A 26,353-nucleotide genomic window follows, 5' to 3' on the forward strand; every position below is an offset into this window, starting at 1 on the left:
TGTAATTTTCACATGTCCGAAAATACTGTATCGTTCTTCAGTTTTGTTTTTCTCAGCCACATACAAAGGTAAACAGTTCTTTCCTCACAGGCCACACAGAAGCAGGCAGGAAGCCAGGTCTGGCCCATGGGCTGTGGGTTGCCAACCCCTTTTCTAAACCAGATAGGGCAACTTGTCATTAGATAAGTTAATTTTGTGACTTGTAGCGAGTTTCTAATATTTTAAGTTTCTTAGAACCTGTAGAAGCTCAGGAATTGAAGACTGATGGGGAATCCATCTGAGAACTGGGGGTGTGTAAGTGCTCAGTGTCTCACCCCTGTACCAGTGCATACTTGGGAAACGTTCTACCGTCATATAACTTACACGTGATTTGTATAGTCAGAGTGAAATAATCTGAAACCCATGGAGAATAAATGTATACATTGTGACATTCAGAAAGCAGAGAGGTTTGTGTAGGGGAAAGGGGGCTGGAAAAGTGAAATGCTTGTGGAAAGTAGAAGATGGCCATAGTATGTGTGGTAGATTAAGATGAGAAGTTTCCTGTGAGTTCTCTGAACCATTTTCCTGGGTTGTTTTGGTTATTAAGTCTGAGAACATTAATGACCTTCATAGGAATGCTGTATACCAGGTGTTTCAGATCAGTATTGCAGAACTGAAATAAAATCTAGATGAGGTTCAAAGTGAACTTAAATAGAATCTAAGTAAAATTAAAAAAAAATAAATTTATTAATTGCAATGATGTAGCATAAAATGAGATTTGGACAACTTGTAGGCAATCTCAGAGTTAATGGAAGACTGTTTATGTGTTGTTTGAGTGAGCGTGCGCCTAGCAATGGAGGGGTGCGCTGGTTTTCTGAGTGTGACTGTCTGTATCCACCGGAGTGCCATCTGTACGCTCCTGCCTGAACTTCGCTAACTTTAGCAGGAGCCTGGGTGAGGCATAGTTAGCGTAATACAGACGACTGTCGTCCTTGCTGTTTTTAGAAGGAGCAGTGTGCCTAACTGGCCAGCATCTGTTTCTCTCTTTGTCACAATAGGCTGGTTTTCACACTGTAGGTAGCCCTCCATTGAAGATTAACTGATACGTTTAAAATCATGGCCTGTAACAAAGCAGTGCACTGAGGCGCAATTTTCAAATTTAACTTCGAAATTAGTTTTCTAGAAATAGTCAGCTGCAGTGAATTTTTCTCTTCCTTCATTTGGCGTGATAGAAACGTGACCCTTATAAAAGAGGAATTTATTTTTATGGATTAGCTCATCTTTCCAACAGGTACATCGAAAGATCAGAGAGGATTCTGACATGGCCCAGGACTCGCTGCAGTGCCTTGCACAGTTGGCGTCCCTGCACGGGCCTGTCTTCCCTGATGAGGGCGCTCAGGTGGACTACCTCGCCCACTTCATTGAGGGCCTGTTGGGCACCATCAACGGGTAGGTGTCCCAGCCGGGAGCGGCCCTGGCTGTCCTGCATGGTTCGCGGTGGAGGGGAAGAGAAACCAGTGATTCCCCTTAACCCTCTGAAGTAGTTATATGTGAGTGAGCACACAGAGACGTGCCTTTGGAACAAGTGGGTGGTGGAAACCAGTTCCCCCTGCTCCACTTAATGCCGGTGCCCACACCTTGGGTTGTAGGATTGAGATAGAAGACTCTGAGGCTGTGGGCATCTCCAGCATCATCAGCAACCTGATCACCGTGTTCCCTCGCAACGTGCTGACTGCCATCCCCCGAGAGCTGTTCTCGTCCTTCGTCAACTGCCTCACGCACCTCACCTGCTCTTTTGGGCGCAGCGCTGCACTAGAGGAAGTGGTAAGTTGCTCCTCTTATCACACGGTGTCCGTCTCTCCGTCCATCTCACAGTGAGGGCTGCTCTGCTTCTGAGCACTGCTCACAGTGAGTCATCGTTTTAAAGGCATGTGTTCTTGTTTATATGTGCAGATTATTTGGTGATCTGTGCTTGGAAACATGGCTTTTAAAACATTTGTGATTAAAATCACTTTCAGTTCAGTCGCTCAGTCATGTCTAACTCTTTGTGACCCCATGGGGTGCAGCATGCCAGGCTTCCCTTATTGGTCTAAGTAGTTATTTTTAATTGCTTTTGTTTATTTCTTTATAATTTTATTTATTTATTTTTGGCTACACGGGCCTTTTTTTCACTTGTGGCAGGTGGGGACCACTCTCTGGTTGTGGTGCTTGGGCTTCTCATTGCGATGGCTTCTCTTGTTTGGATCCTGGGCTCTAGACCACAGGCTCAGGAGTTGTGGTACACAGACTTAGTTGCTCTTCGGCATGTGGAATTTTCCCTGATCAGAGATCAAACCCGTGTCTCTTGCATTGGCAGGAAGATTCTTTACCACTGAGCCACTTTAGCCCTGGTCTAAAGATTTTAAGTTGAGATAATTTAGTACATGAATATAGGAAATGGAGTGAAATGTTTATATTAAATATTATGCTGAAAGCCCATTTTAATATTAAGCTGTTTGATTAAGTTCAAAGGGTGCTGTGAGCTTTATGGTATGGTTGTGACTATATATAATTTTAAGTATTGCTTGAGAATTTAAAAATCTTGGGCTTACCTGAAAATTGCATAAATATAATTTGGTTCAAATAATTGTAACCCTATTTATTTTGATTAGACTATGCTCTTGAAAATATTTTTGGTGCTATGGTTTAATAATATACCTTAGTAAATTCTAGTTTACATTAAAATGAAGACCAGTTCCATTACTCAGAGATGTTTCTAGTTATAGATTTTAAATGAATATCTTCTAAGTTTTATATTTAATCTAGAAAACAGGTACTAAACTTTCTGACAACAAAGCTGCGTGTGTAACAGTTACTGTGAATAACTCCATTAATCTTGGGAAGTAATTGATTTTTTTCCCTGCAAAGTAGTTACTGTTGAAGCTAATTTTTCCTTTTATGAAATGTAAATCCTTTTCAAAGATTCTAAGGGTAAGAAGAATATTTGTGAACATTTGACAGAATTTCAAGTGAAATCCTAACGGCTGTTTTGTTGGGAGGTCTGGCAACGTGTGGAAGTGTATAGTGTCCCTTTTTGTAGGTGTCAGAGCGTGAAGAACTCAGATGTGGCTGTGTCCGCACCGTGGGTGCCCCGTGGTTTGATGGGGAAGGAGCCAGGCCAGGAAGACATTTGTGGGTTGGAAAGTGTGGGTCATGGAGGAATAGACATTTACAGGCGTCACATGTGAGATCTGAATTTCTGGGCGAGGAAAATGATGTTCTAGGCATGGAAGTACAGGGAGAGTTAAAGGAAGCTTTACTCAAACCCTTTTCAAGTGATCACAGATACTGAGTCACTAGGGCTTCACATCCTGAGTCTCCCCTTCCCCTACCCCTTCCCCCTTGTCTCGTTTTCTTTTCTAAACCCTGGGGGTTAAACAGAATAAGCACGTTTAGAAACACAGCTGCTTTTTAGTGTCTGTCTGTGGGTTGAGGAATCTTCTAACCATCTTATAGAGGAATTGCTGAAAGATACGTAACATTTTTGGTTTGCAGATTTTGAATTTGAGCATTTATTTATTTTGCCTAGGGAACTAACAACTTGGAAAACATTGTTTCTGCCAAGGTTTGACAGAAGTATTGGAACTCAGGGCCTGGCTGCACTTGCAGAGAGTGGGTGTTTCTTGTGCTGTCTTCCTTTCTTTTAACAAATTGATTTCTTTTAACCTGTTTATGATGTTTAAAAAATGGTGTTAGAAACAGTTGGTTATCCATCGAAAAAAGCAGAGGGAAAAGATTTGTCTAATGCTTTCCATGACTCATAGCAACCAAATTGGCAAGGGTTGTACTGCTTACAAGACTACCATTGGAACAACTAGATCTATTGGCCAGGGTTTCATAAGGGAACACTTGAGTAAGGAGGCCCGGCCACCTCAGGGCAGGTGGGCGAGTCCCAGCGACGCTGGCCCTTAGGAGGGCTGCTGGGTCAGTCCAGTTCTGTGAATGTTTATCTATCGCCTACATTTCACCAGGCACTGTGTTTGATAAATACATTGTTTAGCGTTAAGAATTTGGAAAGTCATATATGTTTCCAAAAGGAAAAAGTTAATCTAAGAGTGTAACGTTAAAAATTCTCTGAAAAGTTATAATTTAGACTATTTATTCAGAGGCTAGGAATACTGTCATATGCATGGGTGCTCTGAGTCAAATTAATTCTGTGCTGTAAGGACTGGCTAGAAAAACAAGAGAATGAATTCATTTCTATTGCATTTGACATTCAGAGACTTCTCTAAATTCTTTTTTTTTTTTTTTTTAATATTTATTTGGCTGCACCTGGACTTAGTTGCAGCTCACAGGATCTTTAGTTGCAGCTTGAGGGATCTAGTTCCCCAACCAGGGACTGAACCCGGGCCCCCTGCATTGGGAGTGTGGAGTCTTAGCCACTGGACCACCAGGGAAGTCCCTAAATTATTTTTAAAATGCAGAGATCATGACTTTTTATTTGTAACATTTCTGGGTATTTTCTCTATGTTGAGATTTTTGCTTCATATGATGCTACACTCAGAAAGGGGCTTTCCAGGTGGCGCTAGTAGTGAAGAACCTAAAGAACCCAGCTACCAGTGCCTGAAACATAAGAGACACTGGAGTTGGGAAGATCCCCTGGAGGCAGAAACGGCAACCCACTCCAGTATTCTTGCGTGGAGATCCCATGGACTGAGGATCCTGGCGGACTGTAGTCTGTAGAGTCACAAAAAATAGTCACAGAGACACAACTGAAGTGACTTAGCATGCATGCATACCAGAAAGAATATAGCAGATGAGCAACAGCACAGACTGTTTTAGTTCTTTCCATCTTTAATCTTTTGTATGTCCTTGCTTGCTATTTTACACTATATATTATCTGATAACATGTATTAGACATGTATCATCTGTCATTGGACTTGTGGGTTATGGCAGTGCATATAAAATTTAAACTTATTGTGAAGTATTTTGTTCATGTCAAGTAAAAACTTTATATGTGTGTGTGTGTGTATGTATAAACATTGTGAAGAATAATAAGATGAACAGCTGTGTGCCAGCCATGCAGATACTACAGTATATCGCTGGGGCCTTTACCCCTTCCACCTACCTGGAGTTTCCCCCTGTTGTCATAAGCACGGTTTATATTGCACAAGTTACTTCTGCCAAATGATTTTGTGTCGTGTTTGCTAACGAGCGCTGCCAGGGTGCTGGGCTGAGCTGTTGGCTCCTTTCCACCCTCTGTGACCTCGATGGTTCTGCGTGCTCGCCTTCCCGAGTCCTCCTGAGAGCAGAAGAGCAGCCCCTGGCTGTTTACAGGAAACAGGAGTTCAGCAGGCTTTTCATTAGTGGTGCGGCTCCATGTGAGAGCTGATGGCTCACAGCCACTTACTGTAGTTATGTCTGTGGATCATAATGCTTTTCTTAACTGAGTCAGGTAACACACGTTGATATATGAAGACAGTGCTCCCGGGCAAAGAGAGAGCTTCCCAGTTTTGTGAAAATGATTTGGAGTTGTCACGTTGATTTTTTGCTGTTTGTAGAAAAAGGTCTGTGGGAGTTGCCTACAGCGTAGCAGTCAAATGTTAGAACCATATTGGCACCATGTTTTATCTGGTATACTTTTACAGTCTCTGACATTAGGCACACATGCATACTTTATTTTTATAGTAGAGTTTTAGATTCATAGCAAAATGGAGTGAAAATAGAGAATTCCCCCCGCCCCCAACACACAGCCTTCCCCACCATCAGCATCCTACCAGAGGGTGCATGTGTGACAGTTGATGAACCTACCCTGACTTCACCAGCACCCCGAGCCCACGTCTTTGTTGGGGCTCACTCTGTTACATGGGTCATGGGTGTGGATATGTGTGATGAGTGCATCCGCCATTATGGTTTCACACAGGAGTCTTACTGCCCCCAGCCCACCCCTCCATGACAACCAGGGATCTTTCCTTGTCTCCAAAGTGTGGCCTTTAAATGTCATATAGTTGGAATTGTATAGTAATGCTAGATTTTAATCTGAAATTCACATGCATGTTAAAAGGAGACCAGATTCACATACTGAAACTTTTCTTCCCCAAACTTCATTTGGCAGTGTTTTCATAAACAAAATTAACCACTATTTGTATGTGTCCAAGTGGTTCTTGTTGTTGTTCAGTTGCTAAGTTGTGTCTCAGACACTTTTTGACCCTAAGGACGGCAGCGTGCCAGCCTTCCCTGTCCTTCACTATCTCCCAGAGTTTGCTTAAACTCATGTCCATTGACATGAGTCAGTGATGCCATCTAGCCGTCTCATCCTCTATCGTCCCCTTCTCCTCCTACCCACAATCTTTTCCAGCATCAGGGTCTTTTCCAGTGAGTCAGTTCTTCGCATCAGGTGGCCAAAGTACTGGAGCTTCAGCATCAGTCCTTCCAGTGAATATTCAGGACTGATTTCCTTTAGGATGGACTGGTTGGATCTCCTTGCAGTCCAAGGGATTCTCAAGAGTCTTCTCCAATACCACAATTTGAAAGCATCAATTCTTTGGTGCTCATCCTTCTTTATGGTCCAGCTCTCACATCTGTACTTGAGTACTGGTTAACCATAGCTTTGACTAGACGGACCTGTGTTGGCAAAGTGATGTCTCTGCTTTTTAATATGCTGTCTAGGTTGGTCATAGCTTTTCTTCCAAGGAGCAAGTGTCTTTTAATTTCATGGCTGCAGTCACTGTCCACAGTGATTTTGGAGCCCAAGAAAATAACGTCTGTCACTGTTTCCACCTTTGCCCCTTCTATTTGCCATGAAGTGATGGGACCAAAGGCCATGATCTTAGTTTTTTGAATGTTGAGTTTTAAGCCAGCTTTTTCAGTCTCCTCTTTCACCCTCATCAAAAGGCTCTTTAGTTTCTCTTCACTTTCTGCGATTAGGGTGGTGTCATCTGCATATCTGAGGTTGTTGGTATTTCTCCAGGCAGTCTTGATTCCAGCTTGTGATTCATTCAGCTGGACATTTTGCACAATGTACCCTGCATATATAAGTTAAATAAGTAGGCTGACAGTACACAGCCTTGACGAACTCTTTTCCCGATTTGGAACCAGTCTGTTGTTCCATGTCCAGCTCTAACTTGCTTCTTGACCTATATACAGATTTCTCAGGAGGCAGGTCAGGTGGTCGGATATTCCATCTCTTAAGAATTTTTCACAGTTTGTTGTGATCCACACAGTCAAAGGCTTTAGTGAAGTCAATGAAGCAAAAGTACATATTTTTTGGAATTCCCTTTCTTTTTCTGTGATCCAGTGGACGTTGTCAATTTTATCAACATCCACTGGTTCCTCTGTCTTTTCTAAATCCAACTTGTACGTGTGGAAGTTCTTGGTTCATGTCCTGCTGAAGCCTTGCTTGGAGAATTTTGAGCATAATCTTGCTATCATGTGAAATGAGTGCAGTTGTATGGAATTTGAACATTCTTTGGCATTGCCTTTCTTTGGGATTGGAATGAAAACTGACCTTTTCCAGTCCTGTGGCCACTGGTGAGTTTTCCAAATGTGCTGGCATATTGAGTGCAGCACTCTTAGTAGCATCAACTTTTAGGATTTGAAATAGCTCAGCTGGAATTCCATCACCTCCACTAGCTTTGTTCATAGTGACGCTTCCTAAGGCCCACTTGACTTAATACTCCAGCATTCTGGCTCTAGGTGAGTGATATTGAGGTTATCTGGGTCATTAAGATCTTTTTTGTGCAGTTCTTCTGTGTATTCTTGCCACATCTTCTTAGTATCTTCTGCTTCTGTTAGGTCCATACCATTTCTGTCCTTTATTGTGCCCATCTTTACATGAAATGTTCCCTTGGTATCTCCAATTTTCTTGAGGAGATCTCTAGTCTTTCCCATTCTATTGTTTTCCTCTATTTCTTTGCTTGTTCACTTAAGAAGGCTTTATCTCTCCTTGCTGTTCTCTGGAACTCTGCATTCAGTTGGGTTTATCTTCTTTGCCTTTCACTTCTCTTCTTTCAGGAATTCATAAGGCCTCCTCAAACAACCATTTTGCCTTTTTGCATTTCTTTTTCTTGGGGATGGTCTTGATCACTGCCTCCTGTACAATGTCACAAACCTCTGTCCATAGTTTTTCAGGCACTCTATCAGATCTAATCCCTTGAATCTATTTGTCACTTCCACTGTACAATCATACAGGATAGTGTTTAGGGCATATTTGAATTACTGTGATATTGAATGGTTTGCCTTGAAAACAAGCTGAGATCATTCTGTCATTTTTTGAGATTGCACACAGGTACTGCATTTCAGACTCTTCTGTTTGAGGACTACTCCATTTCTTCTAAGGGATTTTTGCCCACAGTAGTAGATATAGTGGTCATCTGAATTAAATTCACTCATTTCCATCCATTTTAGTTCACTGATTCTAAGATGTTGATGTTTACTCTTGCCATCTCCTGCTTGATCCTGTCCAGTTTACCTTGATTCCTGAACCTAACATTCCAGGTTCCCATGTGATATTGTTCTTTACAGCACTGGACTTTACTTTCCCTACCAGACAGCCACAGCTGAGTGCCATTTGCACTGTGGCACAGCCTCTTCATTCTTTCTGGAGCTATTAGTAATTGCCCTCTGCCCTTCCCCTATAGCACATTGGACACCTTCTGACCAGGGGGAGCTCACCTTCTGGTGTCATATCTTTTTGCCTTTTCATACTGTTCGTGGGGTTCTTGCAGCAAGAATACTGGAGTGATTTGCCATTCCCTCCTGCAGTGGACCACGTCTTGTCAGAATTCTCCACGGTGACCCGTCCATCATGTGTGGCTCTGCATGGCATGGCTCCTGGCTTCACTGGGTTATCCAAGCCCCTTTGCTATGACAAGGCTGTGATCCATGAGTAGGTTCAAATAGTTACCAGATACAAAAGCAGACTGTTTTCCTGAGGCTGGAGAGCTGCAAGTTCACCCCTCTGTACACTCGCAAGTTAATTATGGGTGTTGACGTGTCAGTGCTGATATCCTATTTTAATTACGTTCTCCACCCTCTGTTCCCAGACGAAGTGAGTGGGGTCAAGTGCCCCCCTAAGCTCCAGGGCCTCTCTAGAGCTCTGCTGGCGGTGGGCCCAAGGGCCCCCGGGCACGAGCAGTGTCCAGCTTGGTCCCTTCGTCAGCTCTGGGCACGTGCTCTGGCTTGGCTGCTGGGTGCTGGCCAGAGGGGCAGTGGAGCAGGGCCAAAGCATTAGGAGAAAGTGCTGGGCCGGGTTTCAGTTCTCTGATTAGACTGAAAGATTTAGCTGCCAATTGTCATCAGCCAGATTTCTCACACTTTGCCTGATGAGTCACTTGTGCTGGTTTCCAAGTGGAACAGAAGGCTCTGGGAAGCTTGCAGTGCTTATTTTAGATCTGCTTCAGGGAGGGGGCTGAGCGTCCGATGTGATCCTGGTTTGTCTCACGTCAGGGCTTTGTGCAAGGGACTGTGGAACGCTCTTCCAAGAGTGAACAGCTTCTGACTAAGGCTTTGACAGTTTTTTTGTACTTCTCTGTGTCAGAATTTCAGATTAAACACGGTAAGCGTGCATCACATATGTGCTGAGGAACAATGTGAAACATTGCTTCTTCCTTCTGAGATGTGGGCTCAGAGGATGCTATTCCTCTTAAGATATGTTACCGGTCTGTTTATTTTGGCAAGATAAACTGTGTTAAGACTTAACAAATGATGTCTGCAAAGCACATGCTTGGTGAAGTATATTGACAGGCCGCAGATGTTTCTCTGGGCGGAGACTGTCTTGTTGATCCCCCTGCTCCATCCTTAGCTGGCTCTGGGTTAGATTTGTGTTGAAGGTCCATGGCCAGCTGCTCTGCTGCTGCTGCTCAAAGCAGATCCAGCGCTTACCTGGCCTCTTTATGTGTCTTTCTCGAGTCCTGAGAACCAGCATCCATGACTGTGTTATAGCATATACAATACAGATGAAAAATAAACAATAACAAAATGCCCACGGGTGAGCCCTCAACCCAACTGAGAATATTACTGGCTGAGTAATATTCCATTGTACATCTGTACCACGTCTTTATCCATTCATCTGTCGATGGACATTTAGGTTCCTTCCATGTCTTGGCTATTGTGAATACTGCTGCTATGAACACATTTGTCTTTTTCAGATATATGTCTTTATCATCTTTTTATAGTTGTCAACACCTCCTTGTTGTCTTTCACTTCCTTGGTCAGGTTTATTCATAAGTATTTTATATTTTTGTATTTGATTTTAAAGGGGATTTTTTTTTTTTAACTTTCTCCTTCTGACGTTTCATTAATGCAGTGTTTCCCTCTTGTGTCCTGCCGCAGAGCCCACTCATTAGTTTCTGAGGCTGCTCTGCACTGATGGGGGGCTCCCGAGGTGAACCCAGGCTCAGGGCCCTGCACACACCCCACACCCCTGATTGTGGCTCCGACCACACTCCAGCCTCTTTGGCCTGTCTCCACACAGCCCGCCCTGTGCTCACCCCAGGTCTGTCTACACTAAGGCTGGAGACAGCAGGTGGTGACCAGGACCCTGTGTGCACATCTCTCTGTCCTGCCAGCCGCATTCCTTGCCGCTCCCCCAGCTGGTGAAGGGGGACCCCAGGGTGAGAGCACCTTATATAGATGCAGTCTAAATGAATTTATAGGGGGAGATGAGCTTCAAGTCCTCTTCCACCATCTTAATCTCCCAGCCTCAATCAGATTCTTAAGCTGTTTCTTTCATCTGTTTTTTTTTTTTTTTTTTTGCTGTTGGATTGCAAGAGTTTCTTATATATTTTGGATATTAACCTTCTATCAAATATATGGTTTGCAAATATCTTTTCCCCATTTGTTAGATTGTCTTTTTGTTTTGTTGCTGTTTTCCTCTGCTGCCAGCAACGTGCATCAAATAGCCCTTCCTTTCCTAATGATTTGTAAGACTGTTACTATCTACTGTTCACATACTAGTTGAACTTTCTTGAGCTCTAACCACTTCCATTGGTCAGCTACTCTGTTTTTGCACCTGTGTTTTGTTTTAAGGTGATGTCAGTTCCCGCTGCACCCTGGATTTTCAGGAGGAATCTTGACTGTGTTAGCTTTTTTATTTTCTGTAAAAATTGTGTCAGTTTTTCAAGTTGGATTGTGCTTAGAATTATAGTGATTCTTTAGTGAAAAGTGGACATCTCTACTGTATTAATTCTGCCCATAAATGTGGTATTTCTCTATATTAATTAAGGTATAATTTATTACCTTTCAATAAGGAATAAGTTTTCCTTTAGTGCCTTTCATTCTTGTTGCTGTTGTAAATAGTGTCTTCTGTATCATTTTTGAGATTGCTGCTGGCATGGAGAATTGAAGTTGGCGTTTGTATGTTGATCTGATATTTACTGACCTTTCAGAATTCTTATTGATTCTAATGATTTTCCTCTGCGGACAGTTGTGTCATCTGAATAATGACAGTCTTGCTTTTTTCAGTCTTCACCATTTGTATTTCTGACGCTTAGTGTATGGTTCATTTCTTATGGTGCAGTGTTGAATCAAATGGTAGTAGAAGACATCTTTTCTGGTTCATCATTCGGAGTAATGTTTGCTAACTGTTTTTGAGCTCTCCTTTATCAGAATGAGTAATAGGCTTTTTGTTTGTTTTTAAATTTTGATTCTTGGGTCTTCATTGTGATATGTGGTCTTTCTCTACTTGCATGGGGGCCTCTCTAGTTGCAGCGTGCGGGCATAGTTGCCCTGAGGCAGGTGAGATCTTAGTTCCTTGACCAGGGATGGAACCTGTATCCTCGGCATTGGAAGATGGATTCTTAACCACCGAACTACCAGGGAAGTCCCACTAATAGATTTTTAAAACATGGTTGAGTATTGAATATCATTAATTGTGTTTCTACTTGATCTGTTAGTGTGATCAGTTGGTTCTGTAGATTTTTCTTTTGTTAAAGTTGCCCTTGCATTTCTGAGTTGAACCCAGCTCAACCATGTGTCATGGCCTTTTGTGAATGGCTGGGTTTGTTTGGTGTCAAGGTAACATCACTTCCTGAGTTATGTCTTTCTCATTCTTGTTTCCTCTTCTCTGGATCAGTCTCTGTAAGATTGGGGGGTTTTTTTGTTTGTTTTTTGCTAGTTTGGTAGATCTCACCTGTAAGTTTACTAAGCTGGTATTTTATTTGGGGGAAGAATTTAAACTAAAAAAATCTGAACAGTTAGTTATGGGAGTATTCAGGTTTCCTTTTTGCCTTGATCCAAATATGAAGATACTTTTTTTTTCCCCTAATAATAGATTTATTAGAATGAAACCTGCCTATTTCTTATAATTTTGTTCTTACTGTTATTTCAGAATCCAGTTTTAATGTGAAAATGGTATATGGTCATTGGTAAAAGTAATTCAGATAGTACATAAAATTAAAATTCTCCAACATTCCAACATTTATCACTTTATTGGCATCTGTTGATTCACATCCAGACCTATATAATACCTTTATATAATCAGCATCTCATGTCATTAATTGGAGTTAGAAATCGTTTTTAATGCAAAACCTTAGAGGAATGATTCAGTGAATTAGTTTGTACTGTTTTCAGTAATGCTGCAGCAAACACTCTCATGCACAAATCACAAGTGACTCCCCTGTTGGACAGACATTGTTTAATCAGCTTCATTTTCAGGTAACCCCTCAAATGGTGTCTTGTTCTCTGTAAGGTTTTCCTTCACAGCTGCCCTTTCATGAATTAGGCAGCATGTAACAGTGGATGTGTCCTAGAGAGAAAGAACTTAGTCATTAAAACTATAACAGAGGTTCTTGTATTTTTTCATAATGCTCTTTGTTTCATACAAAATTTCTGATGGCTTATAAAAAGAACGTTTAGAGTGAGATAATCTTTTAGAACTTGCAGAAGGCAATTAGATGAAAGAGGAAAGCAGAAAGTCAAGCCTAGAGAAAAGGAGCAGTCTGAACAATCAGGCTGTAGTATCTGTACCCGCAAGCCTGACTTTAGAAGGGGCTGGAGATACCAGGTCCTTAGAAGGCTCTTGGGGGAAAAAGAGGAAGCACACCTGCTCCTCAGAGGAATGCTCCCGAATATTCGGTAAAAATAAAGATGGAAAATGATCTCCTGCAAAGCTTCATGTCGTGAATGACATGGATTCTCAATCCCATGGCAGCAGATGATGTCTGAATAGGTTTTATTTGACTCTTTAACCCTCACTGTTCCACCAGTCTAGCTTTTGGATTTCTTTTTAAACAGTTCTGTTTAACCATCAGTTTTTCATTATTTTTATTCTTTATTAGAGACCTTAGAACAAAAAGAACATTTGTAATTATCTTAGTATAAGCCTAAAATGCATTGTGAAATTTTAGTGATCTGATTTCTCTTATATTTTGAAGTGTTTTGCTATTTCTTAATCTTAGGAAGTAGTTCACCATTACTCATCAATTCCCATCTATAATAAAAAAGAGACTAAAAGAATAAGAAAATGGAAGAATGATAGAATCACCTACAAGGTTGGTGGAATAGTGAAATGAATCATCACAAATAGAATAAATAATTACTCTTTATGACTTCAGTTTCCTGATTGCATTTTCTAAAATATGGTACAGTCTTTCAAGAGGTCTTGAGATGCCATCTTTTTTATGTCGTTGTTGTTAACATTTCATTGGATGCTATTTGAAATTCAGAATTTTTTCCTTTTTGCCCAGAGTATCAAAGAGAAAAATTTTCAGAATAAGATATTTCACAGTGCTAAGCAGAAGATGAATGAAGAGACAGCAGCTCTCTGAGCTCTAATAATGTTGGTAAAACTGATGTGTAAGTGAAATCTGAGACAGTTTTAGGCGATCAGTTTTCCCAACCTCAACAATTTATGAGCCAACAGTCTATCTCCAAGAACAAAAAGAAAATACGACATTCCCATCCAGTCAGTTATTCCATGGAAAAGCTTCACCCAATATTTTGTGAGTTTAAAGTTTCCTAAAGATTACTGACAGTAGTCCTTCATCTTTTTTGATGTTTGTGCAAAAGAATTTATTTAATAGGGTTTATAATTGCATTGATGGTGGAAGCAGTGTGAAAGGAAATAACTGATGTAATGGAAAATTTGGCTGAATTGATCATTTTTATTGGTATTTAGGAATTAAGCAAATGTATATTACTGCCTTTATGGAACCAAGAACATGGCTGTCCTTCAACAAAATTACGAGCTGTCAAGGTTTGAAAAAAACACCTTCTGATGGTGTGTGAGCAGGAAGAACCAGCATGAGTAGGACGCTGGGACCTCCTGGAGTTAGACTTCACAAGTGCAGTTGGTCCTTGTTGAATGTGGATTCCATATTTGCAGATTCACTTTCTTGCTGAGAACTCTTTGTGACCCCCAAAATCAGCACTAGTGTGACTTTTCTTGGTCATTCATGGACATGTGTGTGCAGGAGAGTTACAAAAACTATGATCCACCCAGCATGCTTGTTCTCACTACAAACAGATGTCCTTCTCACCATCTCCAGTGCTGCATTTTTGTGTGAAACGGGGTTCCCCAAATTTTTGTCAAAAAATACTGAAGTACTTAAAATTTAATGATCTTGCTGTTTCAGATAGCTTCCAGGTGTTGTGCCCAAGTGCATTGAGGCTGGGGCATGCTTTAGGGAGAAGATGTGTATGTTAGGTGACCTTTGTTGAACAGGCTGCTGGCCATGAATCAACACTGTATGTGAAGTAAGGTGTCTATGCACAGAAACACACGTGAAACAAGGTGATGTATCTGTTTGTCCACCTTTGCACAGTGTAAATGCAGTGACCAGAGTGTTTGCTGATTCAGTGTTGGATCAACTTTACAAGATGTAAATACCACAGATACTAAGACGAATTGACTGTTTACAACACGAGTATGCCCTAGTTAGTTGCACTCAAATAATGTTGCTTGTTTTCAGTAAAAACACCTTCACGACCAGACAAATAGGAATAAAATTTGGGTTTGCTGTTTTTAAAAATTACTTAATTTGCTTTATTGATTTATTTTTGGTTGCCCTGGGTCTTCATTGCTGCTCGTGAGCTTTCTCTCGTTGAGATGCTTGGGCCTCTTGTTGCAGAGCAGGGGCTCCAGTTGCGCGGGCTTCCGGGCTTAGTTGCTCTGAGGCACATGGGATCTTACCAGACCAGGAAATGAACTCTGTCCCCTGCGTTGGCAGGCGGATTCTTGACAACTAGACCACCAGGGAAGTTCTGGGTTTGCTATCTTTAAATTCTTTATAAAGTATCTAATGAAGATTTTTTTTTTAATTTTCACTTTATTCTTTTGTGAAGTTTTCACATTACTTTTAAATATTTTTTCAAAAAATTAAAGCTTCATTTGATCCAGAAAATGACCATTTTTCTCTGTATTCCCTAGGTTAATAAAAGACATAAAACACTATCGCTGGGCGCAGCTCCTCAGGTGCTTACCTACTCCCGTCTGGAGGTGGTATTTGACGTCTGGCTTAATTTGGAATTCTTGAAAGAGGTCTTCCATTACTTCCTTCTTTGAGTCATTGGCAGATTGCCGGGATAACAGCCTGAGGTTGTCGTCCTCTGATAGAGGTTCCAGAGCTCTTGTAGCTTGAGGCTAGAAGACAAGCTGTAGACCAAACCTGAGAGACACCATTATCACAGCAAATACCAACCCCGGGATGTGCATTTATCTCTTATGACCTTTAGTGTGTCTTTAGAGTATTTGTTCTGTCCTCCCTTTTTTTCATTGGACTCAATGTGAAAGTCTCTGAATGCTCTGTTCTTTATGTTTTTGAACATAGTGCTTGACACATAAGTATTCTGGATTTCACTGATTGGTGATCTGGTGAATTTGTGGATGAACAAATCAATGCAAAGACTGAATTGTATACAGTCCTACTAATTAATGGCAAAATTCGGGGTGGTTTCTCACTGGCACCTGAGAAGAGTGAAGTGTCAGACTCTGTGCTCACAGAGCTGCCCAGAGTCGCTCAGTGTGGACTCTTCCTCACCGAGAAACCCTCTGCTCTGAAGTGATCTTAGGATGCAGCCTGTCCACTCTGGGGACATGCTATCCAAGTCTGACACCCACCCCCCACCCCCAGGTCTGTCTGCTTGCTGTCTGCTGGCCTCCCCACGTGTTCTCACTCGTGCTTCAGTCTCCTCAGGGCCCTCCTCTGGCTACTCTGAGGCCCATCCTTGCCTTTCCAGTACCTAATACAATATCATGGAGTATGTACAAGCCTGAACAGTTCTCTTCTTGACATAGAAAAATGTCAGTTATCTTTGCTTGAAAAATACGTGATCTACAAAGTGCTGAACTTAGTCTTTTACAGAAATGAACATTAATTCCTGTTTGCCTAAGAATTTAGATTAAGTTAGAAAGCTTTTAGAAAATCTAATAAAAAGCCTATACATATTTACTGCAGTGTTTGAATTGAACAATTAATTTGAAGATGAGATCAGTTAGCTCGATCATTGATTGCTGATTGGGAACTTTGTTGAAGGCCAACCCATGGACCTGTCTGTGGTGACTCTATCTCACTGGTGTCTGTCTTATGAATGCCTCTTCCTCCTAGCTGGACAAAGACGACATGGTATACATGGAGGCGTACGACAGGCTGCTGGAATCCTGGCTGACGCTGGTACAAGATGACAAGCACTTCCATAAAGGCTTTTTCACCCAGCACGCAGTCCAAGTGTTCAATTCCTACATTCAGTGCCACCTCGCTGCGCCCGATGGCACAAGGAATCTGGTTAGTTTTAAGCCAGGTTGTAGTTAAAAATCTGTTTCCTCGTGGGCTCTCGTTGGTCTGTTTGTCCCATCACACGTAATACTAGAAACTTAGGATGAGCTCTTTCCAAGGACTTGCTGAGAGTGCCAGGTGGAGAGCAGGTTCGTGTTTCATGGGCTGTGGCTTCTGGTTCTCCACTTCTCTTTAGTTCTCAGTCACCTGCTGTGTCTTGCTGGTTGTCCAGTGTCACCCAAGGGATGGTGGCTCTTAATGATGTCAGAGCTCCTCAGAGACGACAGGAACTCCGCTCCGTGTGGGGGGTGGGGTGTAGGTAGGCACTGGCCATGTGTACCTGTGATTGGCGGGAGTGGTCAGGCCCCCCACTTCTTTCTCTTTGAATTTCCCCCTTTTAGTAACTGGGCGGGCAGGCAGGTGTCCCCAGCAGCTGCACTTGAAGGTGCTCCTTCTTGAAGGTCCTGAGGTTCTGTTCCTCAGCACAGGAACAGGCTGGGTCCTAAGATCAGCTCAGTCTTTATTTCTTTCGTCAATAACAGACTGCCAACGGAGTGGCCTCTCGCGAGGAAGAAGAGATCAGCGAACTCCAGGAGGACGACCGAGACCAGTTTTCTGATCAGCTAGCCAGTGTAGGAATGCTAGGACGCATTGCTGCAGAGCACTGTATCCCTCTCCTGACAAGGTACACACGGTCCAAAGACACCCCATGGAGCAAACACCCTGTAGTCACATGCCCCGGAGAGCTTTAAGTGTTTAAAGACTGTAAACACCCCCGCCCCGGGCACAGCACATGGAACAAGTGGACAGAAACGCACTCGTGGTGGCGTTCCTTGGCTTGTACATTTGGAGCCCAGGCACCACAGCATAGATGGCAGACAGATTATGGAAAACGTGGTATGAGAAACATTGGATCCATATCGAGAAACACTTGGAATAACTGGTTTTCAAATGCCTGTTGTAAACCTTGATTGTTTGTAAAGTGATGTTTTAATACTATGTCGTAAACAATAAATCACAATTCTTATAGCGCCATGAGAACATTGTGTATATAATAAATATTTCTGTATATGTGCTCTGTTCTAACATCTGAATCCACGCTGTCAGTAAATGGAGTGATAAGTCGCTCTGGTCTGTGCTCTCTGAGCCTCATGAAGGCGTTGGTGTCTTCCCTCTTGTAGTCTGTTAGAGGAGAGAGTCACGCGGCTCCACGGGCAGCTCCAGCGGCAGCAGCAGCAGCTCCTCGCCTCGCCCACCTCGGGCTCCGCCGACAGCAAGATGCTGGACGACCTGTACGAGGACATCCACTGGCTTATTCTAGTTACAGGTCGGTTGCTTGTTTCTCGGCCTGTGTTAATAGCAGCAGTTCTCATATAGGGTTGGACTTGAGCCCTGGACACAGCTGCCAAGCGTCCCAGAGCAGGGACACTTTCCTTACCTGTCCCGAACCACATGTTCTGTGTGGAGCTCAGTGCGGCCCCTCGTTAGTGCTGTCGCTAGGTCTCACTGTTTTCCTTGTTGCTGGTATTAATACTGTGGCTGTTAATTATCACCCCGTCTTATCTGTGAAGAACTTGAGACCTGGAGACTGGCCCTGGCCATGCTAACATTTGGAGCCAGAGTGCTGGTCCTGACAGTCTGACTTTTCTTTAGGGTCTTCTGTAACTATGTTGTCAGTGTTTCTGTATTTTAAATAATCAAAAAGGAAAAGACCTTACTGTTTGGAAAGGCATTCCCAAATGTTGACTTTTTATTGAGGTAATAGAATTCATGTTAATTTTGTAGAATATATTACCAGAAATTATTTAAAGATCATAAAGTAAAAAGCCTACATGTCAATATATGAATTATAAAATTGGTGAATAAAACATTTGTCCTTTCCTGTATTTTTGAGGATTAATTATCTTAGAAATAGAAAGTTTCTTCTCATCAAGCTTAAAATTAACATATTAACGTTTATTAATTTACATCAATTTATATGATGTACATAAATCAAAAGTGAACGCATTTGTAGTGCAATTTGATAAATGTAGATTGTTAAGTGTTCATTTTTAATTTTTTTTAAACTGAAGGCTACCTCTTAGCTGATGATACTCAGGGAGAGACTCCGCTAATACCTCCAGAAATAATGGAATATTCCATTAAGCATTCATCTGAAGTTGACATTAATACAACACTTCAAATTTTGGGATCTCCAGGAGAAAAGGCTTCTTCCATCCCAGGGTACAACAGAACAGATTCTGTGATTAGGTAATATGACCTCTATAGCTGTGCTCTTGTAATTTATTCTGTTTTTCTGAGTTGATGGGTAGATGACTCGAGTGACAGACAGGTTGTTGTAAAGCTGACAGACGAAAGAAGAGAAAACTTGGAGAAGCCTTGAAACAAGCAAGGATGCAGGTACTCCATGCATTTCAGCAGCGTCACTCTGCTGGGGACGGACGGCATGTCCAGGGCTGAGGAAAACAGCGTGAGGTTACTCTGGGCGCAGCAAAGCTCTGGGGGTCGTCCGGGCTGATTCTCACACACACGTCCCTTGCCCACCAGAAAGCAATACTAATGCGGGCTCAGGCACCCGAGTGAAAGCACCAGGGCTGGAGAGTTCTTGGAAACCAGGTGGACGTGAGCACATCCTTGCTGTTCAGGAAGCTGGAACGTCTTTCCAGGGGTGTTCCTGCCTCTTCCAAAGCAGAAGTGTTTGTCCTGAGTATCTGACCCTTGGGAGCCCTGTTACAAGATGGCAGCAGCCTCCAGAGAGAAAATTCACTGTGATCTTTCTAAGAGCAGTGGCAGATCTTTCTCTAATTCTTGATGGTGAGGTTAAGGCGGGATGAACCTCAACTAAATAATCTCCTGAAAGCAGATTTGAAAACAGCAGTTTAAGTTTCAGCATCTTTAAATTTAGGTGGCAGGAACAGAGAATAATGAAATAATACTGCTTCTGTCAGTTGCAAGATCAGTAACTCAAGATGCTGCCCCCTCATTCTTTTTGTTTTAATGCAAAATACATAGATACCACTTAAACCTGTGCAGTGAAAAATACAATTTTTAAAACATTAAACTGTTAAGCAGGCGTCAGGGAAATGTTTGGGAATTTATTTCCTTTATTGTTGCCTTCTCTCATTGGAAATAAAATACCCATGCTTTACTGGAAGAGTCTTCTTTTTCCCTTTGGAGTTGCTGTAGGCCTTAAGTGAGCAGCCGGTTTGAATTGGTTTGGTTCATGGGGAGTGTTAATTCCATGGTGCCGTCCTGTTATTTTCCGTGCCTTTGTCTCTGTCTGGGCAGCACCCTCAGGAATGCTGTCCTTGTATTTTCAGTGCTTTTTCGATTCTTACACTCTTGAATATCAGTGTGGGAGCAAAACATTTTGGGATCTGAAAGCACAGACTATGGAGGGTTGAGGTGGGGGTGGAACAACAATGAATTACTATTGTTTTTCAGTCCAAAGAATTAATGTGAAATTGAGTGGTAGGAGAGAATCAGACCTTGTTTACTAAAAAAGTAGTTCACATTTCTTGAAGAATTGATCATTTAACAATTATTGAATCCTTACTATGCACCAGACACTGGTCTAGACCAAAGCAGACAGAGGTTCCCATCTTCCAGCTCCTCACAGGCAAGAGGGAGAAATAGGAAGCAGGGGAATTCTGGGCCAGCGTAGAAGCTGCGGGAAGCAGACAGGGCCACGGGCAGACCTCATGGCTGCTGTCATGGCACGTGACGTTACCTGATGCCACGAATGTGGGCTTTACCTCAGAGGTACTGGGCGCCCTGCTGTTTTAGAAATACCTTCCATTTACTTACTTGAATATGTGTTCTCAGTGCTTATATCCATTGAAATGAAAAGCAGAAATCAAATTAAACATAATATGAGCTAATTTAGAAAAAGAAAACCCATATTTATCTTATTCAGATACATACATCTTTGTGTATGTTAGTTTTTTAAATTGCAGTATAATTGGCCTCCAATATTATATGAATTACAGCTGTACAATATAGTGATTCACAATTTTTAAAGTTTATGTAACATAGTTAGGAGATTTTGGCTATATTGTACAGAGTTTTTTTAATAAATGTGTTCAGTTTATTTAAATTGGCATTACATTTTGCTTAGTTGTGTAGTAATAAGTATTGTAATGATAACTTAATCCAGAGGACATCTTTAGGACAGTCTTAGGGAAATTTTTAAGAATTGTATTTTAATATCTTTATATACTTGTTTCAGAGAAGTATATGGTATGATCAATAAAGTGAGTATAAACATTTATTGTGTTGGGATAATATTTTATGGGGAATGAAATAGAAATAAAAATTTAAGGAGAAAAAGAGTATAAAGTTTCCAACTGTTAAAAGAACAATTTATTTTTCAAATGAATGATGGTGGTGTCAGAATTCTATGATTATTAAATTCCAATGCATACATTCAAGTGGCCACTGTAATTACTTAGTTCAGATTCTGTGAAGCTGCAAATTATATCATTTAAATAATTGATGGAAAAAATTTGATATGCCAATTTAAAATGGGTTGTGAAATTGTTGGGTTATTTTTGTTCATATACTCTCTAACTTTTAGCACTATAGGCATAGCATTGTATATATATATATATGTATATAGTGAGAGGTAAGAGGTTTTGGGGGCAGGACCTTAGAACCCAAGTGGTGTGGGGGGTGGGGGTGGTGTCGTAGGCCTGGAAGGAGCCAGGCAGCAGGGAGCAGCCATGGCAGGAGGTGCTTCTCAGTAGCCGGTTGGGTCAGGAGCTGAAACTGTCCATGAGCTTCCATGTAGCGAGGGGGTTTCTGTCCCGAGAGGAGCGGTCTTGCCGCTGCACTGAAGCTGCTGAAGTGGTGTCAGAATGGGTTCCTTCCCTTAGTCCTTCGCTGCTTTGCCTTTTAGCCAAAGTCAAGTTAAATGGACATCGCTTGTGTCCCCTCCCAAACGCAGAACAAAGACTTTTTTTTTTTACTTACTCACATATCCTGCTATGTTAATACTACACAGGGTATGAACCCTGTAGTGTTCAGAAAGGATCATACGTGCAACATTTTTATTGAAAAATGCCATTACTAATCAAGTTTGTTAGAAAGTAAATAAGACTGTCAGATTTAGAGACAAGACTCAGTATTCAGATGGGTCACTTAGCTGTGCCTGTGTACACCGTAAAATAGCCAGCGTGTGAAAATAGAGCAGTGCCAGCAGCGGGAGTTTTAAGTTGCATTTACTCTGCGCGGTTAACTTCATGCACTTCTCCATCTTGAATCTGTACATGGTAGATTTACGTGTGCTCTGTCCCAGTAGAAGGTGTCTCTAGCCATGACTCTCTGTTTTCTTTCTTCCTGCTTCCTGAAAGGTCAGCAATAAGACAGAGACAAACATGTGTCTCCAACCCTCTTGAAGACAGTTTCAGAGAGTTGAGAAACAGAAAAGGGCTTTTAGGGAAAAAATATGGTTAGACAGGCAGTAAAGAAAGAAAGAAGCACATGACCTCCTTTTTGTGCCCACAGGCTGTTGTCTGCCATCCTCAGAGTTTCAGAAGTTGAGTCTCGGGCAATAAGGGCTGACCTCACACACCTGCTAAGCCCTCAGATGGGCAAAGACATTGTCTGGTTTCTAAAGCGCTGGGCAAAGACTTACCTCCTGGTGGATGAGAAGCTGTACGATCAGGTCAGAATGTGGCACTGCTTGACTGGGTTTGCATTTATGAGGATAGGGTTTAGAGAAATGAATACAATTTTCTTGGTGATTTTCTTATCAGCATGTGAGTAATAGCCAAGCATCTTCCACACTGTGTGCACAGCATGCTGTTTAATTTTAATTAACTTTTCCTGGAGTGCATCGTGTGATTCTGCATACGTTAAGCTCTGTGAGGTTCAGAGTATTATTTAGGAATGGATTAATTTACGTTCTCTGCATTTAATGTAAGTACGTGCCTATGTTCCTCGTATGAGAATAGCTAAAGCTAACAGAAAAGCCACAGTGGGGAATATCTGTGGGTTAAGGGTGTCCTTTCTGGACTTCAGGAAATGAATACCTATAGAAAATTGGTGCGAGGTACTTCAGGTTTTGTGCTCATTTCAGTTTGGTTTCTCTGTAGGTTTTTCTTCCTTTCTTTTCAGCAGATCTTTCTGACCTTAAACTATTTGTTTTCTCTCTGAAGATAAGCGTGCCGTTCAGCACAGCATTTGGAGCAGACACAGAGGGCTCTCAGTGGATCGTTGGCTACCTCTTACAGAAGGTCCTGAGCAATCTCTCGGTGTGCAGCAGCGAGCAGGGCCTCGCGGACGACACGGTTCAGCTGCTTGTCACGCTGGTGGAGAGAAGGGAGAGGTGAGCAGACACTGACCTCAGGTACTGCTGCCTGAGCTCTGCCTGTCAGGTCAGGAGAGGCTTTCCCACTGACGGACAGTCGCCCGGTCCTGAGGTCCAGGGAGACCCTGCAGTTTTGGAGCAGTGTTTAAAATGGGGGTCCCAGCCCTCGGGCCATGAATGGGTACTGTCCATGTCCTGTTGGGAACCTGACTGCCCAGCAGGAGGTGAGCGGGCTTCACCTGTATTTACAGCCGCCCCCCATTGTTGGCACCGCTGCCTGAGCTCCGCCTCCTGCCCCTGTCCATGGGAAAATGGTCTTCCACGAAACTGGTCCCTGGTGCCAAATGGTTGGGCACCGCTGCTTTAGAAAATGTATCAAACCGTTGGAACAAATGCAGAAAGGTCTATCCCACATTAGGAGTAGAGTGGTCTAATTTGAATTTTCAGGTATCCCATTAGTATTACCCCATTTTAAAGATGAGAAAAACTGGTGATTTAACAATTATTTTAATTTCACAGAATAAAATTTTTAGTGTGTTCTACAACAAATTCTGCGAATGTTTTCAGTTTTCTTACTCCATGGATCCGTGGTTGTGATTACTCCTGTCGTTGGCTGCTGTATGTTGAGTTCTCACGGTTTACCAGGTGCTGCTCCTGACATTGCATGTGCGGCATCTGCACGTCTTATTAGTCTCAGTCCTGAGGTTCAGAGCTGTTATTCCCGTTATCTTTGTTGTACAGATGAGGAAACTAGTAATTAAGAGAGATTAAATAAATTTTACCTTGACAAATGGCTAATTGGGTTTGAATACAAGACTTCCAAGTCTGTACCAAGTTTATCATGCTGGACTTTAAAGTAGTTAAATCCAGTTGTTTCCCACTTTTGTTACTGAGTGTCCATGCAGGGTAAGTAAGTAATGCATCTTATGCCTGTCGTTTCTCCCTGCAGGGCAAACTTAGTGATTCAGTGTGAAAACTGGTGGAACTTAGCCAAGCAGTTTGCAAGCCGAAGCCCACCTCTGAATTTCTTGTCCAGCCCTGTGCAGAGGACGCTGATGAAGGCGCTTGTCTTGGGAGGGTTTGCACACATGGACACAGAAACCAAGCAGCAGTACTGGACAGAGGTAACGTGTGCCCCCCCCCGCCCCCCCCATCTGCATGGCATCTCTGTGTCGCCCATAAGTGAAAGTGAAAGTCGCTCAGTTGTGTCTGAGTCTTTGCAACCCCATGGACTGTATAGTCCATGGAATTCTACAGGCCAGAATACTGGAGTGGGTAGCCATTCCCTTCTCCAGTGGATCTTCCTAACCCAGGGATCAAACCCAGGTCTCCCACATTGCAGGTGGATTCTTTACCAGCTGCGCTACCAGGGAAGCCCTGGTGTCTCAGTGTCCCCAGGGAAGCCATGTCACCTGTGGGGGTTATGAAATAGCCCTGTTGCCAAATAAGGTCGTGTTCTGAGGTGCTAGGGGTTCAGACATCCACATTTCTATTTGAGGGGATATAATTCAGCCCATGGGCTTCCCAGGTGGTACAGTGGTAAAGAATCCAGCTGCTGATGTAGGAGACCTATGTTTGATCCCTGGGTTGGAACAATCCCCTGGAGGAGGAAATGGCAACCCACTCCAGTATTCTTGCCTGGACATTCCATGAACAGAGGAACCTGGTGGGCTACAGTTTTTGAGGCTGCGAAGAGTTGGACACATGACTGAGCACAGCACGAATGCAATTCAACCAATAGCAGCCACCCTGGACACAGTGTCTTATATAAGAAGCTTTCAACTGGCACTGAGAAGTAGCAGTCTGTCATCTCTGTGATTGGATGCTCTCAGTGCTTGAGAAAGGGCATAAGAACAGAAATAGGCAATGGTCTGACTTTAGAACTGGATCAAAAACCAGCCCAGTCCCGTTTCTATTTAAATTTATTATCGTATGTGCAGCTTTAAACAATATTAAGACATCTTCTTCATGGTTACTCATATTTACTTGTACCCATGGTGGACTTCAGTATCTGGAGTTATGGTCTGTGCCAAGAGGAGTTGGGAAGGAAAGGGAAGGAAAGACAGACTCAGAGCTTATTGGTCTTCACCCATAGGACAGAGTTGCTAACCCTAAGCCTAATTTCTAATGGCAGCAACTGCAGCCTGCAGGCCAAATCTGGCTGCTGTCTGATTTTATAAATAAAGTTTTATTGAAATACAGTCATGCTTAATCAGTTACATCTTTTCCTTGGCTACTTCTACACTACAGTGAAATCATAATTGAGTAGCTGGGCCAGAGATAGTGTGTCCTATGAAGTCTAAAATAGCTACACTCTGGACCTTTATAAAGGATCTTTTTTTTCCCCCCCCATAATGGAAAAGAGATGAGAATAGTAACAGAATTCTGTGAATGGCATTGAGGAAGTCATGTTTTTTTCTTTTTCTTCTCAAATTACTGAAGGAAGTAAGATGATCGCATGCACTTACATGCTTTTTCATAAACAGTAACTTCTTTATTTCAGTTTTACTGGGATGATTGACATAGATCACTGTATAACTTTAAGGTTTGTGGCATAGTGGTTTAACTTACATATGTTGTGAAGTGCATTGCTGCAGTGAGTTTAGTTAGCATCCATCATCTCATGGGTACCGAAAAAGAAGAAGCAATTAAAGAACATTTGTTTTCTTGTGATGACAACTCCTGAGATTGCCTCTCTTAACCTTCCCACATCTCCTACAGCAGTGGTTAACTGTGGTCGCGTCATGTATGTTATACCCTCAGTGCTTCCTCATCCTGTAATGGGAAGTTTGTGCCTTTGACCGTCTTCCTCCTTCCATGAATGAATGGCATGATTTCCTTGTTCTTATGGCCAAGTAATATTCTACTGTGTTTATGTACGTCACCTTCTTTACCCATTTGTCTGTCAGTGGACAGACGGTTGCTGCCAAAGATGGTTGCTGCCTCATCTTGGCTGTTGTAAATGGTGCTGCTGTGAACATTGGGTGGATGTATCTTTTTGAGTTAGTGTTTCTTTTTTCAGATAAATACCCAAGGTGGAATGACTGGATCGTGTGATAATTCTGATTTTAATTTTTTGAGGAACCACCATACTGTTTCTATAGTGGCTGCACCAACTTGAGTTCCCACTGACAGTGCATGGAGGTTCCCTTTCCTCCACATCCTCACCAGCACTGTTTCTTATCTTTTTGAGGATGGCCACTCTGACAGGTGTGAGGTATTTCAGAGAGTTTTGACTTGGTTTTCTTGTTGCCTTATCATGTGCGCACCTTTCCATGGGCTGCTGGGGGATTTGTTTGCCAGAAGTTAGGATCACCTTTGTTTTTTGCGCTTTTTTGCCTCCAACAGTTAGAAACGTTGTGGAAAGTGAATA

General features: G+C 42.3%; 1 protein-coding gene across 2 annotated transcripts in view; it reads left to right on the forward strand.

Annotated features, from left to right (window-relative positions):
- XPO4 (exportin 4) overlaps positions 1–26,353 on the forward strand; it is an 86,325-nt gene that overhangs the window by 51,096 nt on the left and 8,876 nt on the right. For both annotated transcript variants that reach the window (XM_068984387.1, XM_068984388.1), the window contains exons 8-16: positions 1,271–1,428; positions 1,629–1,803; positions 16,503–16,679; positions 17,213–17,355; positions 17,852–17,997; positions 18,743–18,920; positions 22,176–22,335; positions 22,829–22,998; positions 23,930–24,104. In XM_068984387.1, the coding sequence (XP_068840488.1) occupies positions 1,271–1,428; positions 1,629–1,803; positions 16,503–16,679; positions 17,213–17,355; positions 17,852–17,997; positions 18,743–18,920; positions 22,176–22,335; positions 22,829–22,998; positions 23,930–24,104 (1,482 nt within the window). The remainder of the gene's footprint in view (positions 1–1,270; positions 1,429–1,628; positions 1,804–16,502; positions 16,680–17,212; positions 17,356–17,851; positions 17,998–18,742; positions 18,921–22,175; positions 22,336–22,828; positions 22,999–23,929; positions 24,105–26,353) is intronic.

The sequence above is a fragment of the Capricornis sumatraensis genome, chromosome 12, assembly GCF_032405125.1.
Source record: "Capricornis sumatraensis isolate serow.1 chromosome 12, serow.2, whole genome shotgun sequence".
Taxonomy (NCBI): domain Eukaryota; kingdom Metazoa; phylum Chordata; class Mammalia; order Artiodactyla; family Bovidae; genus Capricornis; species Capricornis sumatraensis.